This window comes from Anabrus simplex, chromosome 8 (genome assembly GCF_040414725.1).
Source record: "Anabrus simplex isolate iqAnaSimp1 chromosome 8, ASM4041472v1, whole genome shotgun sequence".
In the NCBI taxonomy this organism is placed as follows: Eukaryota; Metazoa; Arthropoda; class Insecta; order Orthoptera; family Tettigoniidae; genus Anabrus; species Anabrus simplex.
In genome coordinates this window covers 245101891-245117314 of record NC_090272.1, presented here as the reverse complement: position 1 = coordinate 245117314, position 15424 = coordinate 245101891, and the positions used below count along the sequence as shown (strand labels likewise).

Sequence of the window (15424 nt, the reverse complement as noted above, 5' to 3'; positions counted from 1 at the left end):
GTGGTGTTGCAAACAGCCAAGCTCATGGGGAGGAGGAAAATGGTGTTGGTGAAATTATGCTTGAGGAAGTGGAAAGGATGGTAAATAAACTCCGTTGTCATGAGGCAGCAGGAATAGATGAAATTAGACCGGAACTGGTGAAGTATAGTGGGACGGCAGGGATGAAATGGCTTCATAGAGTAGTAAAATTAGTGTGGAGTGTTGGTAAGGTATCTTCAGACTGGACAAAAGCAGTAATTGCACCTATCTATAAGCAAGGGAACAGGAAGGATTGCAACAAGTATCGAGGTATCTCATTGATTAGTATACCAGGCAAAGTATTCACTGGCATCTTGGAAGGGAGGGTGCGATCAGTTGTTGAGAGGAAGTTGGATGAAAACCAGTATGGTTTCAGACCACAGAGAGGCTGTCAAGATCAGATTTTCAGTCTGCGCCAGGTAATTGAAAAATGCAACGAGAGGAAGAAGCAGTTGTGTTTATGTTTCGTAGATCTAGAAAAAAGCATATGACAGGGTACTGAGGGAAAAGATGTTCACTATACTGGGGGACTATGGAATTAAAGATAGATTATTAAAATCAATCAAAGGCATTTATGTTGACAATTGGGCTTCAGTGAGAATTGATGGTAGAATGAGTTCTTGGTTCAGGGTACTTACAGGGGTTAGACAAGGCTGTAATCTTTCACTTTTGCTGTTCTTAGTTTACATGGATCATCTGCTGAAAGGTATAAAGTGACAGGGAGGGATTCAGTTAGGTGGAAAGGTAGTAAGCAGTTTGGCCTATGCTGACGACTTGGTCTTAATGGCAGACTGTGCCGAAAGGCTGCAGTCTAGTATTCTGGAACTTGAAAATAGGTGCAATTATTATGGTATGAAAATTAGCCTCTCAAAGACTAAATTGATGTCAGTAGGTAAGAAATTCAACAGAATTGAATGTCAGATTGGTGATACAAAGCTAGAATAGGTCAATAATTTCAAGTATTTAGGTTGTGTTTTCTCCCAGGATGGTAGTATAGTGAGAGAGATTGAATGAAGGTGTAGTAAAGCTAATGCAGAGAGCTCGCAGTTGCGATCAGTAGTATTCTGTAAGAAGAAAGTCAGCTCCCAGACAAAACTATCTTTACATCGGTCTGTTTTCAGACCAACTTTGCTTTATGGGAGCGAAAGCTGGATGGGCTCAGGATATCTTATTCATGAGTTAGAAGTAACAGACATGAAAGTAGCAAGAATGTTTGATGGTACAAACAGGTGGGATCAATGGCAGGAGGGTACTCGGAATGAGGAGATGTAGGCTAATTTAGAGGAATGAACTTGATGGATGAAGCTGTACGCATAAACTGGCTTCGGTGGTGTGGTCATGTGAGGCAAATGGAGGAGGATAGGTTACCTAGGAGAATAATGGACTCTGTTATGGAGGGTAAGAGAAGTAGAGGGAGACCAAGATGACGATGGTTAGACTCGGTTTCTAAGGATTTAAAGATAAGAGGTATAGAACTAAATGAGTCCACAACACTAGTTGCAAATCGAGGATTGTGGCGAAGTTTTGAACAAACTGAGTACTGTTTCATGTCGATTTTAATGTACATGGGGGTTTACCAACTTTTATACAAAAATCTGATATAACGACAATCCGCTATAGCAAGTGAATTTTTCGCTGTTGTGAATTCTCGCTATAACAGACTTCTACTGTATATTATACAGGTTACGTTTTTTTACAAACCTTTACATCTCTCTCTCTCATGACTAAGTATCATGACCCAAGGACTTTGTTAACTTGTGTTTTCTGGATAGTAATTCTCCCCTTAAAACAACAAGCAAGTCCTTGATTTTTCTTACTTTAATCAACCCATCTTTCTGTGCCAGAAACTTTTCCTAGTACAATGAATTTTTGCAGGTTGTCATACTCTCTTCTCATAATGTGACCAAACAACTTGGCATAGACTTTCTTGTATTCCAATTTCCCGGATGACAGAATCATTTATTCGCCTGGCTGTCCACGGTATTCGCAACATTCTTCTCCAACACCACACTTCAAAGGTGCTGATTCGGTTCCTTTTATGGTCCATGTTTTGCGTCCATACAGGAAGATCAAGAACACAAGTGAATGGACTAATCTTTTCTTCGTATTCTTAGATATTGCTCTATCTCGCCAGATCTTCTTTACAGGTTTGATATTTATTTCTTTAACACGGCCAGTTTCTTAAACACCTTCGAAATACAGGCAGCAATATTCCTGCCCCCTCTCCCACTGACATCATCTGCCATTCACTTTCTTCTAGCTAGAGGCTGTCTAGCCATACCGTAAGTCTTACTCAGATAGGTAACAGTTATACAACAGATTCCTCAAGATATCAATTGAATCCTTTACAGTCACAAATGTGTTGGCAACCTGAACAGCTGTTATTGTGCTTCTAGCTCCAACCATTAGACTCCTGCGAGTTCATAGGCCTCACTTTTCTTGATGAACATTCTTTGATTGGGTTTCCAAGGCCTCAGTTCTAACACTAGAGCAGCCATAACAGCTATTATTGAGCACAAGTCCAGGCACTTCCCCGTATACTTCATATTGACATTACTTCAAGGTACTGACAGGCATTGCTAAGTGCTTCAAAATGTTTCCAGGCACCCAAGACATGTGCAAGGGTTTCTACATCACTATGGGAACAGTGATAGTTGTTTCCATCTTGGAATATGCCTGATCATGCTCACGCTGGACATACATCAGCAATGATTTTGAGTGAGTCCCTCCATTTACTGCTCAATAATCTCTCCAGATTTGTCACCCATCTGTTGGCTGCCATATATTTCTTGAACAGGATAACTCTTTCGCCCTACTGAAGTAAGGAGCATGATCTTTAATATTCTTTCAGGCATATGCCTTGTCTAAACTAACAGACACTTTCGAGTTCTGAAGTGGACTGTTTGCTGGATAGATCTAGTTTGTGCGAACACTATCTGGTTCATAACTGATATTGCACCGTGTGGACTATGCAAATGTTATTAGAGCTGATAAGGATGTGTTAAAGGTATGCTTACTATCTGCAGCATAAGTTCTTTGTGTTTCTTTGGAGAATATAACGTGCTATCTGGGGTATCTGTTGGTAGTTGTAATATTTATTTCAGGGTAGTCCTTACTAGTACATCAGCATCTGAGAAACATTTTCCTGATAGCCTTAGTAATTGTGTTGTTTGGAGATGGACAGATAAACTAGGATAATACAGTGAATTTTTTATATGGTTAAAGCAAGCGAAAGGATGTTAGTAAGCTTCAGTTTCTTCACAGTTGACTTGAATTGGGAACAGAAGTGTTGTTCTTGATAAAAATAATACTGCAGAGCTAGTAGCACAAACGAGGCCTTCGCTCACACCCTCGCTTATCAGGCATGCTAATTCTTTCCACCGGCAGTTCTGATCTGTGTTCAGATGACAACTACAGAAGCCTTAAGCATTTCATACATATTATGCCAAATGTATTCATACCAGCTAGAAAGAAAGACATTAAGAAATAAAAGAAATGTGAGTTATAAATACTATTTTGATGAAAATGCATTATTATGCAAACAAAGTAAATACGGACAAGTAAAAATGTTCATATCTACCACATGGATGATGGTCAGTTCATAATCTGCTATACTATAGGTGGTCAAATGAGGTTAAGTAAACCACTAACAAAGATAATAATTATGGTCAAGCATTGCCATTTCTCTCTATGTAATAAGAAGACTAGAGCTAGTCCCATAAAGAAAAAATGATGGAAAGAAATGGACAGACCACTCAAATACTTGTTAGCCAACAAGAGTAACCTAAATAAAAAGCCATTTCTAAGATGTTGTGAAGGAAAATAAAATGAGAAATCTAGAAATCAAACTGATCACGACGTGAGCCGGGAGTATCAAGATCAAAATGAGGAGTTTGGCCTTTGCAGACGACATTGCAATCCAAGCCAATAACTCTGAGGAAGCTTCCATTGCTGTCTAAGTTCTACATGAGATATTGTACGACAAGACCAAGTACTTTGAGAACTTGCACCTCGGAGAAACCCTTCTAACAACTGTCCATAGAATGATTGGGAGCGTTGATTGTTTCTGCTATCTCTACCACAATGGCAGAGAAAGCACCTCGTTCCTAGAAAGATGTACAAAACTCAATGTCATGAAACTGATACAACAAGAAGTGTATTTCGAAGAATGCCAAGATCAGTCTATATGCACCAAGAGACTCTCCTAGTGAATACAAAAGGTACCATGGACAACTTGGAAGAATATCAAAGATGTATCATCAGGAAAATTCATGATGCTAGAGTACTTCCAGACAGAACCTACCGACAAAAAGGAAACTCTGAATGGCCAACATCACCATGTGACATGTGCGGCTGAAATTCTACGGGCACCTTTCACGAATAGTCTCACGATTAAAGGCTATTATTACAGAATAGTATTGACTAGGAGGATTAAAACAGTTTTGAACAATTTTGTAAAAGCTACAAGACAGGAAGCCTTTGGCTCCATGAGATCCAAAAAGAGACCTGGATTCCACTGTGATTTATACTTGATATCCTAGATCGCTCCAAATTCGGTAATATGATTAATTCTTGGTTCCCGCCACCGAAAAGTACTAAGTCCCAGAAACCACTCTCACAGGAGAGAAAGGAAAAATTATTAGCCGGACTCCAGAGACACTGAGAAAAAAAGTGAATGCTCAAAAATAGAACGAGTCATAAGCACTATCCAGAGAGCTTAAATCAATAATGATAATACAACACACATACCATTGGATCTCCTTGCCAACTACAAAACTGGAGAGATTCATGGTAATGAAATTCTGTAATCTAAAAGTTTCTTGTTGGTTGAATTACACCAAGCTCCATTCAACTTCTTATAACGACTATATTTGTAAGAAATTAGCTAAAGAGATTTCTTTTTTCCCCTTACTAAACTAAGTGACCTGTATACTGGAGAACATTGCATGTACCAAACTATGAAGGCACTAGATGCAATATTACAAAAGTGGTTGCAATCAGTTTCAAGTACCTCCCATTCCTGCCAAATATAGCAACACATTGCTCTCCAGCTAAATTACAAACTAAGTTACAGCTTTCAATTTACATGCATATTCAACAAAGATTCATACAAAAGATTACATAAACATATAAAAGGCAGTCATATTAACCTACAAAAGAATTTGATAATATTATGATTTGGGAGATTCTGCACTGTTCAGGGGTAAGAAACCAGTATCTTCTTGTTTTGTTTTCAATACGACCAACCGAGGAGATGCAAACAAGAGTGCCAATATAAATGCCATTTTACAAAGTACTAAGCAAATAATGAAAGGGCAAGGCTGGAGAGGAATTCACATATTTTGATCCTAGAGAGCAACCACTCAGCCTAAAAAATAATGCTCTGTTCAAATATGAACAAATGGGAAAATTATCTTACAAGCTTCAAAGGCAACTGTCATTGAAACAAGTATCATTCTTCCAACATTTCTTTTGTTGCTACTAATGAGAATTTGAAATCACCTTGCCCTGAGTACGTATGAATCTGGTAAATGGGGCTTAAAAACTTTCACTTCACTGTGAAATAAAACACATCTCAAGTGTTCATTCTTAACTATTTGACCACTTTAAAAAATGTAAATTCTTTCCATGATCATTAAATTTCTGCACATCCCTTGGAAGTGCTAGATTTGTAAACATACACGTACATAAAATGATGCTTTCTTCCGACAGTCTGTTCAAATTTACTTATTGACTGTTCACAATGTTGTACTCACAATTTTTAAAAACTTCTATGAATCTAGCTTTGCTAGTTCTGCTGTGTAAATACCAATGCTTTCCATATCAAAAAGCACAAAGTAGATTTGCTTTAATGATGATGACATCACATTAACAAAATAGTTACTTATCGCCTTCAAAATGGTCTGGGCAGCTTGCTGCTTTGGGAACCCCGCCCTAAAAGAAAACAAGTAATATTATGATACTGAAATATTCAGAAAAATTCAATAAATGAAAGATTTTCACAGGTAAAAATGAATATTGTGGGAAACATAATTTTATGAACTGATTAAGAACTTTGAGTGACCACAATACAACATTACTGCCAATAGAAAGCAAGATAGGGAAGAGAGTAAAACAAGAGCAAACTTATGTTTAATGATGACAGAAAATATGTTATGCACCATGAACCTTTTTGGTACTGAAACAGGCCGAGAAGGATCTCGAGTTTCAGAATTAGATTCTTGCCAGCTTTGCTGATGTAATCAGGTGCAGGTTACTGAACTTCATAATGTGTATTTTCTACATGCGAGGAAGAGTCCAGACCCCACCCACTTCTTTGGCAAAGCTCTGTGGAGGAGCGACACTCCTGCTGAGCCCGCATTACTGGCAAAAAATGTTCTTAACAAGGATTAAGATAGGAAAATGGCTCCATCCATTGGAAAAACTATGACGAACAAACATTCTGCTGTAACAAAGTAAGAAATAACTTCACTCTTCCCCATTTAGCGCATCATGCAGTTGTAAAAGGTTATCTACGATACATCTATATGTACGCATTGTCACGTGTGGTGGGACAGCAAACTGGAAATTATAGTGTTTCGTAAAATTATATTATCAAAGTTCGGACTATTCGCTTTTTATTTTAAGAAAATGGAATTGCTTAATATGTTGTTTCTGAGCAGATCAAGAAATGATTTACCTATTATTTGGAACTGTAAATGAAAATGGCAAGAATTATTTTTGAAGTGATCTTTGTATTTAAATTTTATGTAGTTGTGGTTTATTGAATTTTGAAAAGGTTGTGTATCATTTAAATTAATATCAGGAAGCCTCCAGAAAAAAACATTGTTTGAATAATTTGTGTGTTAGAAAATGTTAATTGGGAGAAAAGTATTGTAAACAATATGAACTGATGGACATTGAAGAAGAAATATATTTGATGTAATTGGAAGAGAAAATTAATATTGTGTTTTGGTGAAGCGCGTGCGGTGCATGGCTTTTGGAACAGTATGTACTGCCACGTGGAGAACGTGGCATCAGCAGTTTAGAAACTGGCGATATATGGTCATGTAATTGGATTGGTCAGAACAACGACCTTTCCAATTGGCGAAAACGGGAATCTAGAGAAATTCGGTGTCCTATTGGTCACTTGTGATCGGTCCATTTCCAGCTTTCTTCCGGCTTTGCGTGTGTGATGCGTATTGTCCACATCTTTTCCATCTGACCGGCCTAGCGAGCGCTCAGGGTAACCCCTGCCTTCCTTGGCAAGTGCTATTTCTATTATGTTTCATTTTATTTAATTCATTCTTGTGTTTCGGTCGTTGCTCATTTAATGTAGGCTAACTTTCAATTATTTAAGTTCGGCGTGCCGGAGTTTGCTTTAGATCCTCGCATTCGCCAATTTTGCTTTTCTGAATGACTGTGCTTTTGACAGACAGTCACCACATCTTGTTATTGGCAACTTATTGTAATTCAGCATCAACTTTTATGTTAAATCTTGTGTTTTATCAATTTATCTAAATATCTTCATTTTAGGTTGTATTTGTCATCCGATATGTCTTTGTTTTGGTTTATTTGATTTTGTATCTCTTGTTAATTTTAATATATGTGAGCTCAAGGGTAATCGATGCTCGCTTCCCTTTCCCCACAACGATATACATTCCTATGGCCTTATTAGGGTTCCCATCACGTTCCACAATCCTTCCATAGTTGTCATCGTTAGACCTGTACGTTATGTTCATAAGTCAACTGTTGCATTTTCTGGCCTAGATGTGAAGCCATCGCTATATTCATGTTTTCCTAATTCATTTTTTTAATTATTATTATTATTATTATTATTATTATTATTATCATTATTATTATTTTTATCAATTTAGGAAGGCTCGGCTTGTGCCGGTAACATAATGGGCTGACTCGGCCTAAGCAAGGAGTCACCCTCTTGATTATGAAACTACAGGTGCATATATGTACAAATATTTACAACATATACATTTATACAATAAATACAAACAACTTCAGACTTCTTATGTCCCCGTTTTGGGAATCTGTTCTTCAGTATTACTGGAACTGCGGCCTGGAACTTCATGCTGTTTGGCGTGAGTCAGAGGAAAACTCGTTCCTAGGAACTTTCTCACAATGTGGGAAGTGCTCAGGAGGGTGGCTTTCTGTAGTTCTACGTATGTGTGATGATGCAGGTTTAAGCTGTGCAAGCATTTTGGAATAACACCGGTACATGATATTACTATTGGAACTGTGGTGACTGACTCTAGTTTCCACAGGCGTTGTATTTCTATTGCCAGTTCTGTGTATTTTGATATCTTTGTGGCTATTGTTGTTTGCAGATTGGAGGTATTTGGACAGGCAATTTCTATAAGGGATGCGGATCTTTTTGATTTATCGATTAGAATAATATCTGGCCTATTGTTGCTGAGCGTGACATCGGTTATGACTTCTCGGTCCCATAGTAGTTTATATGAGGAGTTTTCGAGAATGGGTGGAGGTGTATATTTCCAATATGCAGTTGATGACTGAAGAAATCCACATTTTACAGAAAGTTTCAGGTGAATGATTTTTGCTACCTGATCATGTCGGTGCTTATAATCGGTGTTGGCCAAGTGTGGGCAACCAGAGATGACGTGCTGTATGCTCTCTGTAGTTCTGGAACAGCGGCGGCAGTTGTCCGAGACAACTGTTGGATCCTTCATGATAAATCTACGGTAGTTCCGTGTAGCAATTACTTGATCTTGGATGGCCAGAACAAATCCTTCTGTTTCTGGGAAAAGACCGGAGTAGGTCAGCCAAGCGTGCGACGCACGTTTGTCGATATGAGGCTGATCCAGTTCATGGGGGTATTTCCCGTGCAGAGGTTTTTGCTTCCACATGGCCATATTCATCTCTTTTGTAGGTGGGGTAGAAACAGGCATTTCTGGCGATGACAGATTGAGAGGTGTATAGTTTATATCAGCTCTGCAAACAGCATGATGAAGACATGATGTATCAGCTCTCGAGTGGAAATATTCTCTTAGACTTGATATCAGTTTGCTATGTAAATTGACAATGGATAAGAAGCCCCTACCACCTTCTGATCTCGGGTGTGTAAGACGTTCGGTTGCTGATTTAGGATGGTGCATATGGTACCGGGTGAGTGAAACTGCTGTTTTCGTTTGTAACTGCTGAAGTTCTGTTTGGGTCCATTTTATGATACCAAAGGAGTATGTGAGCAGTGGTACGGTGTACGTATTGACTGCTTTGGGAAGATGTGTAGCTGTCAGTTTTGATGACAGTACCTTGTTGAGATGTGTTATATATTGCTGCGTGACATTTCTCTTGATGTCGGCATGTTTCATACGAGTGCTCTGATGAAAACCGAGGTATTTGTACAGTTCTTCTTCTTCCAGCTGTTGTATGGATTTGTCGCTTAAACTCGAAGGTGTCCCTTGTGCCGAGCCTCTGATGCCAGTTTGGGTTCTGTATTTGTCCAATCCAAACCGCATGCCTATATCTGAAGAAAACGTCTTGGTAATTGAGAAGAGATGTTGGAGATGGGGTTTGGTAGAGGCATACAGCTTAATGCCATCCATATAAATTAGGTGGCTGATTTTGAATAGCTCTTCTCGCTTATTCTTAATGCTAAATCCATACCCACTTGTGTTCAGTAGGTAGGATAGTGGATTTAATGCCATGCAGAACCATAATGGACTCAGTGAGCCCCTTGGAAGATCCCTCGTCGTATTGGTATGGGTCTTGTTGCAACACTGCAGTTTCTTAGAGAAACGTGAAGTGAGGTGTTCCAGTCTGCCATTACCGTCTTCAGGAAGTGAATGATTGTGGGGTCAACTTTATATAGTTCCAGAACATGTATGAGCCAAGTGTGTGGTACTGAATCAAAGGCCTTTTGGTAGTTATTATTATTATTATTATTATTATTATTATTATTATTATTATTATTATTATTATTAGTTTTATGATTATTATTATTTTGTATAGACACGCTAACCGTCGACAGCTGCAACATGCATGAATCTGATATATGGGGCTTACAGAATTTCATTTCACTGTAAAACAACACATGTTCAATGTTCATCCCTGACTATTTGACCATAAAAAATAAAGTGTAAATTCTTGGAATGAATATTAAATTTCTGCACAAATTTACTAAAGATACATCTTTGTAAACATACATATACAGTGGAACCACAATTCTCTGCGTTTTGAGGGACCATGAAAAAAAAAGAAAAAGACGAAAAACTGTATGGTATGGGAAAAAGGGAAAATGCAGGAACGAATTAAAACCATCAACAATTATTTCACCACAATAATGAAATATGTATAATTACAATCTTACAAACACTGCTAAACCAAAGCAAACTAGAGCACTAATGGCCTGCAGATTACGAAGTGATGCATGGTTAGTGTGACTAATCCTCTTGGCCATTACTCCTGGCTCTCTATGCCACGGTTCCCATCCACCGTAGATAGCTCCTCAATTAATGGTAATCCTGTAGGCTGAGTGGACTTAGAACCATCTCTCATACACAGGTAAAAATTCCTGACCTGGCCAGGAATCGAATGCAGGGCCTCTCCGGTTGAGAGACAGGTGACCGTGGGCCAGCTAAAAAATTAGAGGAATAAAAGATATCAATACTTGATATTCAGTTTTTCTGCAGTTTCCTGTGAGAACTTCTTCCACGTCAGCAACTTTAGCCAAGCTCATTGAAGAGTCTAATAAATGACACCAAACCAAACAACAATTGCTCACAAGTAGATTCAATTCTCTAATAAGATAAAGCACCCAACATGATGGCAAAATCCCTTTTTTTAATCTTCCACTTTAATCTAGTCACTGGTTAATATAAGTTTCTGGACGTCTTGTACTGCGTAAATTAGGCCTACGTTGACTTTTAGAGGTTATGTTAAACCCGAGAATACTGGGCAAGTTGGCCATGTGGTTAGGGGCGCGCAGCTGTGAGCTTGCATCCGGGAGATAGTGGGTTCGAATTCCACTGTCGGCAGCCCTGAAGATGGTTATCTGTGGTTTCCCATTTTCACACCAGGCAAATGCTCAGGCTGATCCTTAATTAAGGTCACGGCTGCTTCTTCCCATTCCTAGGCCTTTCCTATCCCATTGTCACAGTAAGACCTATCTGGGTCAGTGCGACGTAAAACAAATAGCAAAAAGAAAAAACTCGAGAATGTGGTTTTGAATGTAGGCATCAATTCTCAAAAGTTCTTGAATGCATTACAGTATTTTCAATTCTGCCCGTCCCTAATCACAAGCAAATTGGAAAGAGAAAACAATCATCAAAACTCCAGAAATTTTGGTATATTCGTGACCTTGCGCTCAGCTGGAAAGCACGTTGAGACACTCGTGGCTACAGTGGCTATATGTACTCGTGGCAAAAACCAGTACAAGAGTGAAATACAAACTTTTTAAATGTTACGCTGCACGTCTGCAATTATAAGGGTATTTTGACATAAAAATGTAAAAATCCCCATTTCATATTAGGACCAAAACAGCAATAGGCAATCCTACGACCTCCCATGTCTTTAGTTATGTAATGTGCAACATCTGTTCTGGCTAATGATTTAATTTTCAAAATCTGTTCTGGTCTCGAGAACATAATCATTATTCGATCATATTAAAAATTCTAGATTTGTGTTACGAAGGAGCAATAATTTCGATTCCTGTCTGAAAGCCGAGTGACTGTATAGTGTGCTGAGGGAAGTCCTGTTCGGCGATACAACTGAAAGAAGTAAAAAAATAAACTCTAACCCTGGATGTAATGTAGATATTGAGTCGATGCATAAGTTTGTGTGGTTCTTATATTCTATTTTACTGTCACTGTAACTCACAATCACAATCACTCAGTGACGTATTCACCTCCACTCTCTATGACCTTCTGCCAACGTTCAGGTAGCAGATGTATGCCTTGCCTGTAGAACTGTTATGGTTTTAACTGGAAGAAATATGCTAGCCATTACTCAAGAGAAGCTTCGTCAGGAAACACTTGCCCCTGAATGTGGTTAGAATACACCTCAATAGATAAAGACCTCAAGATCTTGCATTACGAGCAAAAAGGCACCTTGCTCAACGTTCTCGAGAGCATCCACATCGATTTAGATCAGTTTATGAACCCCTCTCACAATTTAAATGAAGTCAGCGAGAAAAAGAACATTCTACTTGAAACATTCATCCCATATATTTGTCAGAATTTCCATAACACAAACAAACCCCACCTCCATCTCTCCAACTCACCACCACTCCCCTCTCCTCACACCAGCCCTGGACCACCCCTTCCCCCTCCGCTCCTTCCATCCTAGCAAACACAGTCGAACCAACAATTGTTGCTAGTTTGTAGTATTGTTCTATTTTTATATTTTTGGTAATATTGCAAAATTCTATTGAGTTTTTTATGGTTTTATTTGCCTGAAAAAGTAATGTTTTTTGATGAATTTTTGTATGAATTTTGACAGCAGCAGCTTACAAAATTGCAACAAATACTATACTACAACACGTAATTCACTTGTAAAAAGAGGCAAAGCAACATAGTATAAATATGTATTCGGTCCTATTTATGTAAACATTTCTAACTGACCAGTTATATCAGATTACAATCTCACCCATAGTACTGTTGTTAACCCTATCTTACGTTTGAAAAATGTGCACAATATAGCACTACACGTTAGTACTTTTAATGTAAAGAATTTATTTTAATAAGCTACCATATACCAATATTTTAGTTATGAAGAGTTCATTTTAACTAGATCATCCCATGCTTGTACCTAACAAGCGGCAAAAATAAACAATATAAACAAGGGATTGAACCATTTCCCATCAGACTAACTTTAAACATTTCCAACTGGCCTTCATATTAGACCACAACTTTACAAATGGTAACAAACCATAGAACTAATGTCAATAAATGTAAACCCCATTTTAATATATAAAACAAGTACAGAAGGTACCACATACTTGTATTTTAGTATTAAGGATCTATTTTAATAATGTACTATATACCAGTATTTTAGTCATGAAGAATCTATATTAACAAGGTTATTCTATGTTTTTTCCATTTGACCGAACTATAAAAAGTGAAATTTCATAACTTATATATAAGAATGTAATTAGGCTATTGACATTTCAAAAAAGCAGATATACAGTGACATACCTCAAACAATGGTATATTTTTTGAAGATCCTACAATAGTCTCACTATTATCAATGTGCACAAATGCAAGAATAATTTTATTCTATACTTTGTAATATAAATCGTAATATGACAACATGTAAAAAACATGTACTTTTAAACTAAAAAATGTACACACTTTACCATTTCAGTAAGCAATTTGCCAGTGTTTTCATCAAATAGGAAAATTATATTGAATGTAATAACTTTGACACTGTATGTAAAGAAGTATAGGACCTATATACGCAATAATTTAGACATAGTGAGCCTATAAATCTCACACACGTTTTCAAACTAAGATGTACCCACCAACATTCTAAAAAAAAAAAAAAAAAAAAAAAAAAAAAAAAAAAAAAAAAAAAAAAAAATAATAATAATAATAATAATAATAATAATAATAATAATAATTTTTTGACTCAATTGAATTAACTAAAAGATTAATATTTTACATGTGATGTTTTTGTAAATATCTTTTTTATATGTATGTCAACTGAAGATGATCCCTTAGGGATCGAAACCGGTCTTGACCTAATTTACCAATTTTGAAGTAAATAAATCTGTGTATTGATAAGGTGGTGACTTTTAAATTATCTTTATACTGCAATACGGAATGATTCTAATATCTTGTACTTAGAAAGAGAGCGGAAATCTGAGGTGGCAAGGTCAGGGTAATTCAGAGGATGACGAAGAGGTTCCCAGCCAAGTTCAGCAATCACACCTTTGGTCAATTGCACTGTATGCAGGCGAGCATTATCATGGGGCAATAAGACTGGTTGTTGTCTTTGTCCTTTGTTGTTAATAGCAACAGCGAGTCATCTTAGCTGGTCACTATACACAGCAGAGGTAATCGTTACATTTTTTGGAAGAAGTTCATGGTGAAGAATGCCACCTTTGTTCCACCAAAATACAGCATGACTTTCCGTGGATGGGCACTATCCTTGGCACGGGGAGTTGCTTTTTTTGATGGGCTGAGCCACTCTTTCCTCTTCTTCATGTTGACATACAGGCACCATTTCTCGTCACCGGTGACAATGTTTAAAGAAATGAACTTCATTAATGTTTCCGTATTGAATTGAGATTAACGATAAGATTTTGTACGGTGCTTGATTTTGAAGCATCCTATACCACACGCGTGGTTACCGATGTTGAAACAGGTGATGTAATTCCTTTCGCGTCAGTAGGCCAGGAAATGACCATATATGGTCATGCAATTGTATTGGCAAACAGGAATCTAGTATAAGTTTGATCTTATTTAAAATTGTGATCGGGGTATTTCCGGTCTTCTGCCAGCTTCGGAAAAATGATGCATGTGATCGGCGTCATTTACATCCGACCGCCCTAGCGAGCGCGTGAGCCTCGGGAACTCCAGTTCTTATTGGTAAGTGTTATTTCAATGTTATTCTCAATGTTTTCTGGTTTCGTTTGATTTAATTTAATTACTTTGGTATTTCGGTATTTCCTTGCTTAATGTCATTTTCAAAGTTTTAAATTTAACGTATCCGAGTTTGCCCTAGCTTACTGTTGCCGTAATTTCAGTTCTATCACTTACTTTCGTTTTAAACTATACATTGTAATGTAGCATCACCCTTCTATGTTAAATCAAATTTTCTCTAAATTACTTAAGTACGTCTTGATTCCGTGTCGTGGAACTGTATTTTGTTAAAGTCTTTTACACACCCTTCATTTGTGTATAAGTATCAGTTGCTATGTTATGACTTGTTTCTTGTAATAATGGTTTCGTTTGTGTTAATATGATGAGTTTCGAGGTGATGACTGTAAGTCTTTTGTCCCCCATAACGCCATACCTTTCCATGGACCTCATAGGGTTCCTGCACCTTCCACATCGTTTCTTAGTTGTCATTTTTAGGCCTGTAAGTGTTCCCTTGTATTTGATTTAATTTTGAGTACTGAAAGTTTTCCGTCGCGTTTCCATGCTCTGATGTGAATGCACCGCCACTACGTCATTTTACTATTTCTTTATTCAAATTTCATTTCAACATTTATTATTTTATTATTATTCTATTATTTTTATTATATATTTGTGTACACGCTCAAAACTATGGTTACACTGGTAGCAGAGCGTGGTTATGGAAGGAGAAAGACTTTACAATGATCATTCTCGGCTAAGTTTCTAAAATTAATTTAAATCTTAAGTTTGAATATAGGTTATGATTGTTACGTGCGTATTCTTAAATCCCGGGTTTTGTTTTTCATGATTTTTGCTCGAGTTTTACAAACCAC

General features: G+C 37.5%; 1 protein-coding gene across 6 annotated transcripts in view; it reads right to left on the bottom strand.

The window, feature by feature from the left end:
* The window catches only part of LOC136879059 (core histone macro-H2A.1), a 380958-nt gene that overhangs the window by 138590 nt on the left and 226944 nt on the right, over window positions 1-15424 (bottom strand). For 5 of the 6 annotated variants that reach the window (XR_010860885.2, XR_010860886.2, XM_067152802.2 and 2 more), the window contains exon 8: window positions 5775-5952. Coding sequence is in view for 4 of the 6 variants with exons in the window: in XM_067152802.2 (XP_067008903.2) it covers window positions 5790-5952 (163 nt within the window). In the remaining 2 variants the exon portion in view is untranslated. Of the gene's footprint in view, window positions 1-5612; window positions 5953-15424 lie in introns of those variants that run through there. The other variant, XM_067152800.2, reaches the window with a different exon arrangement.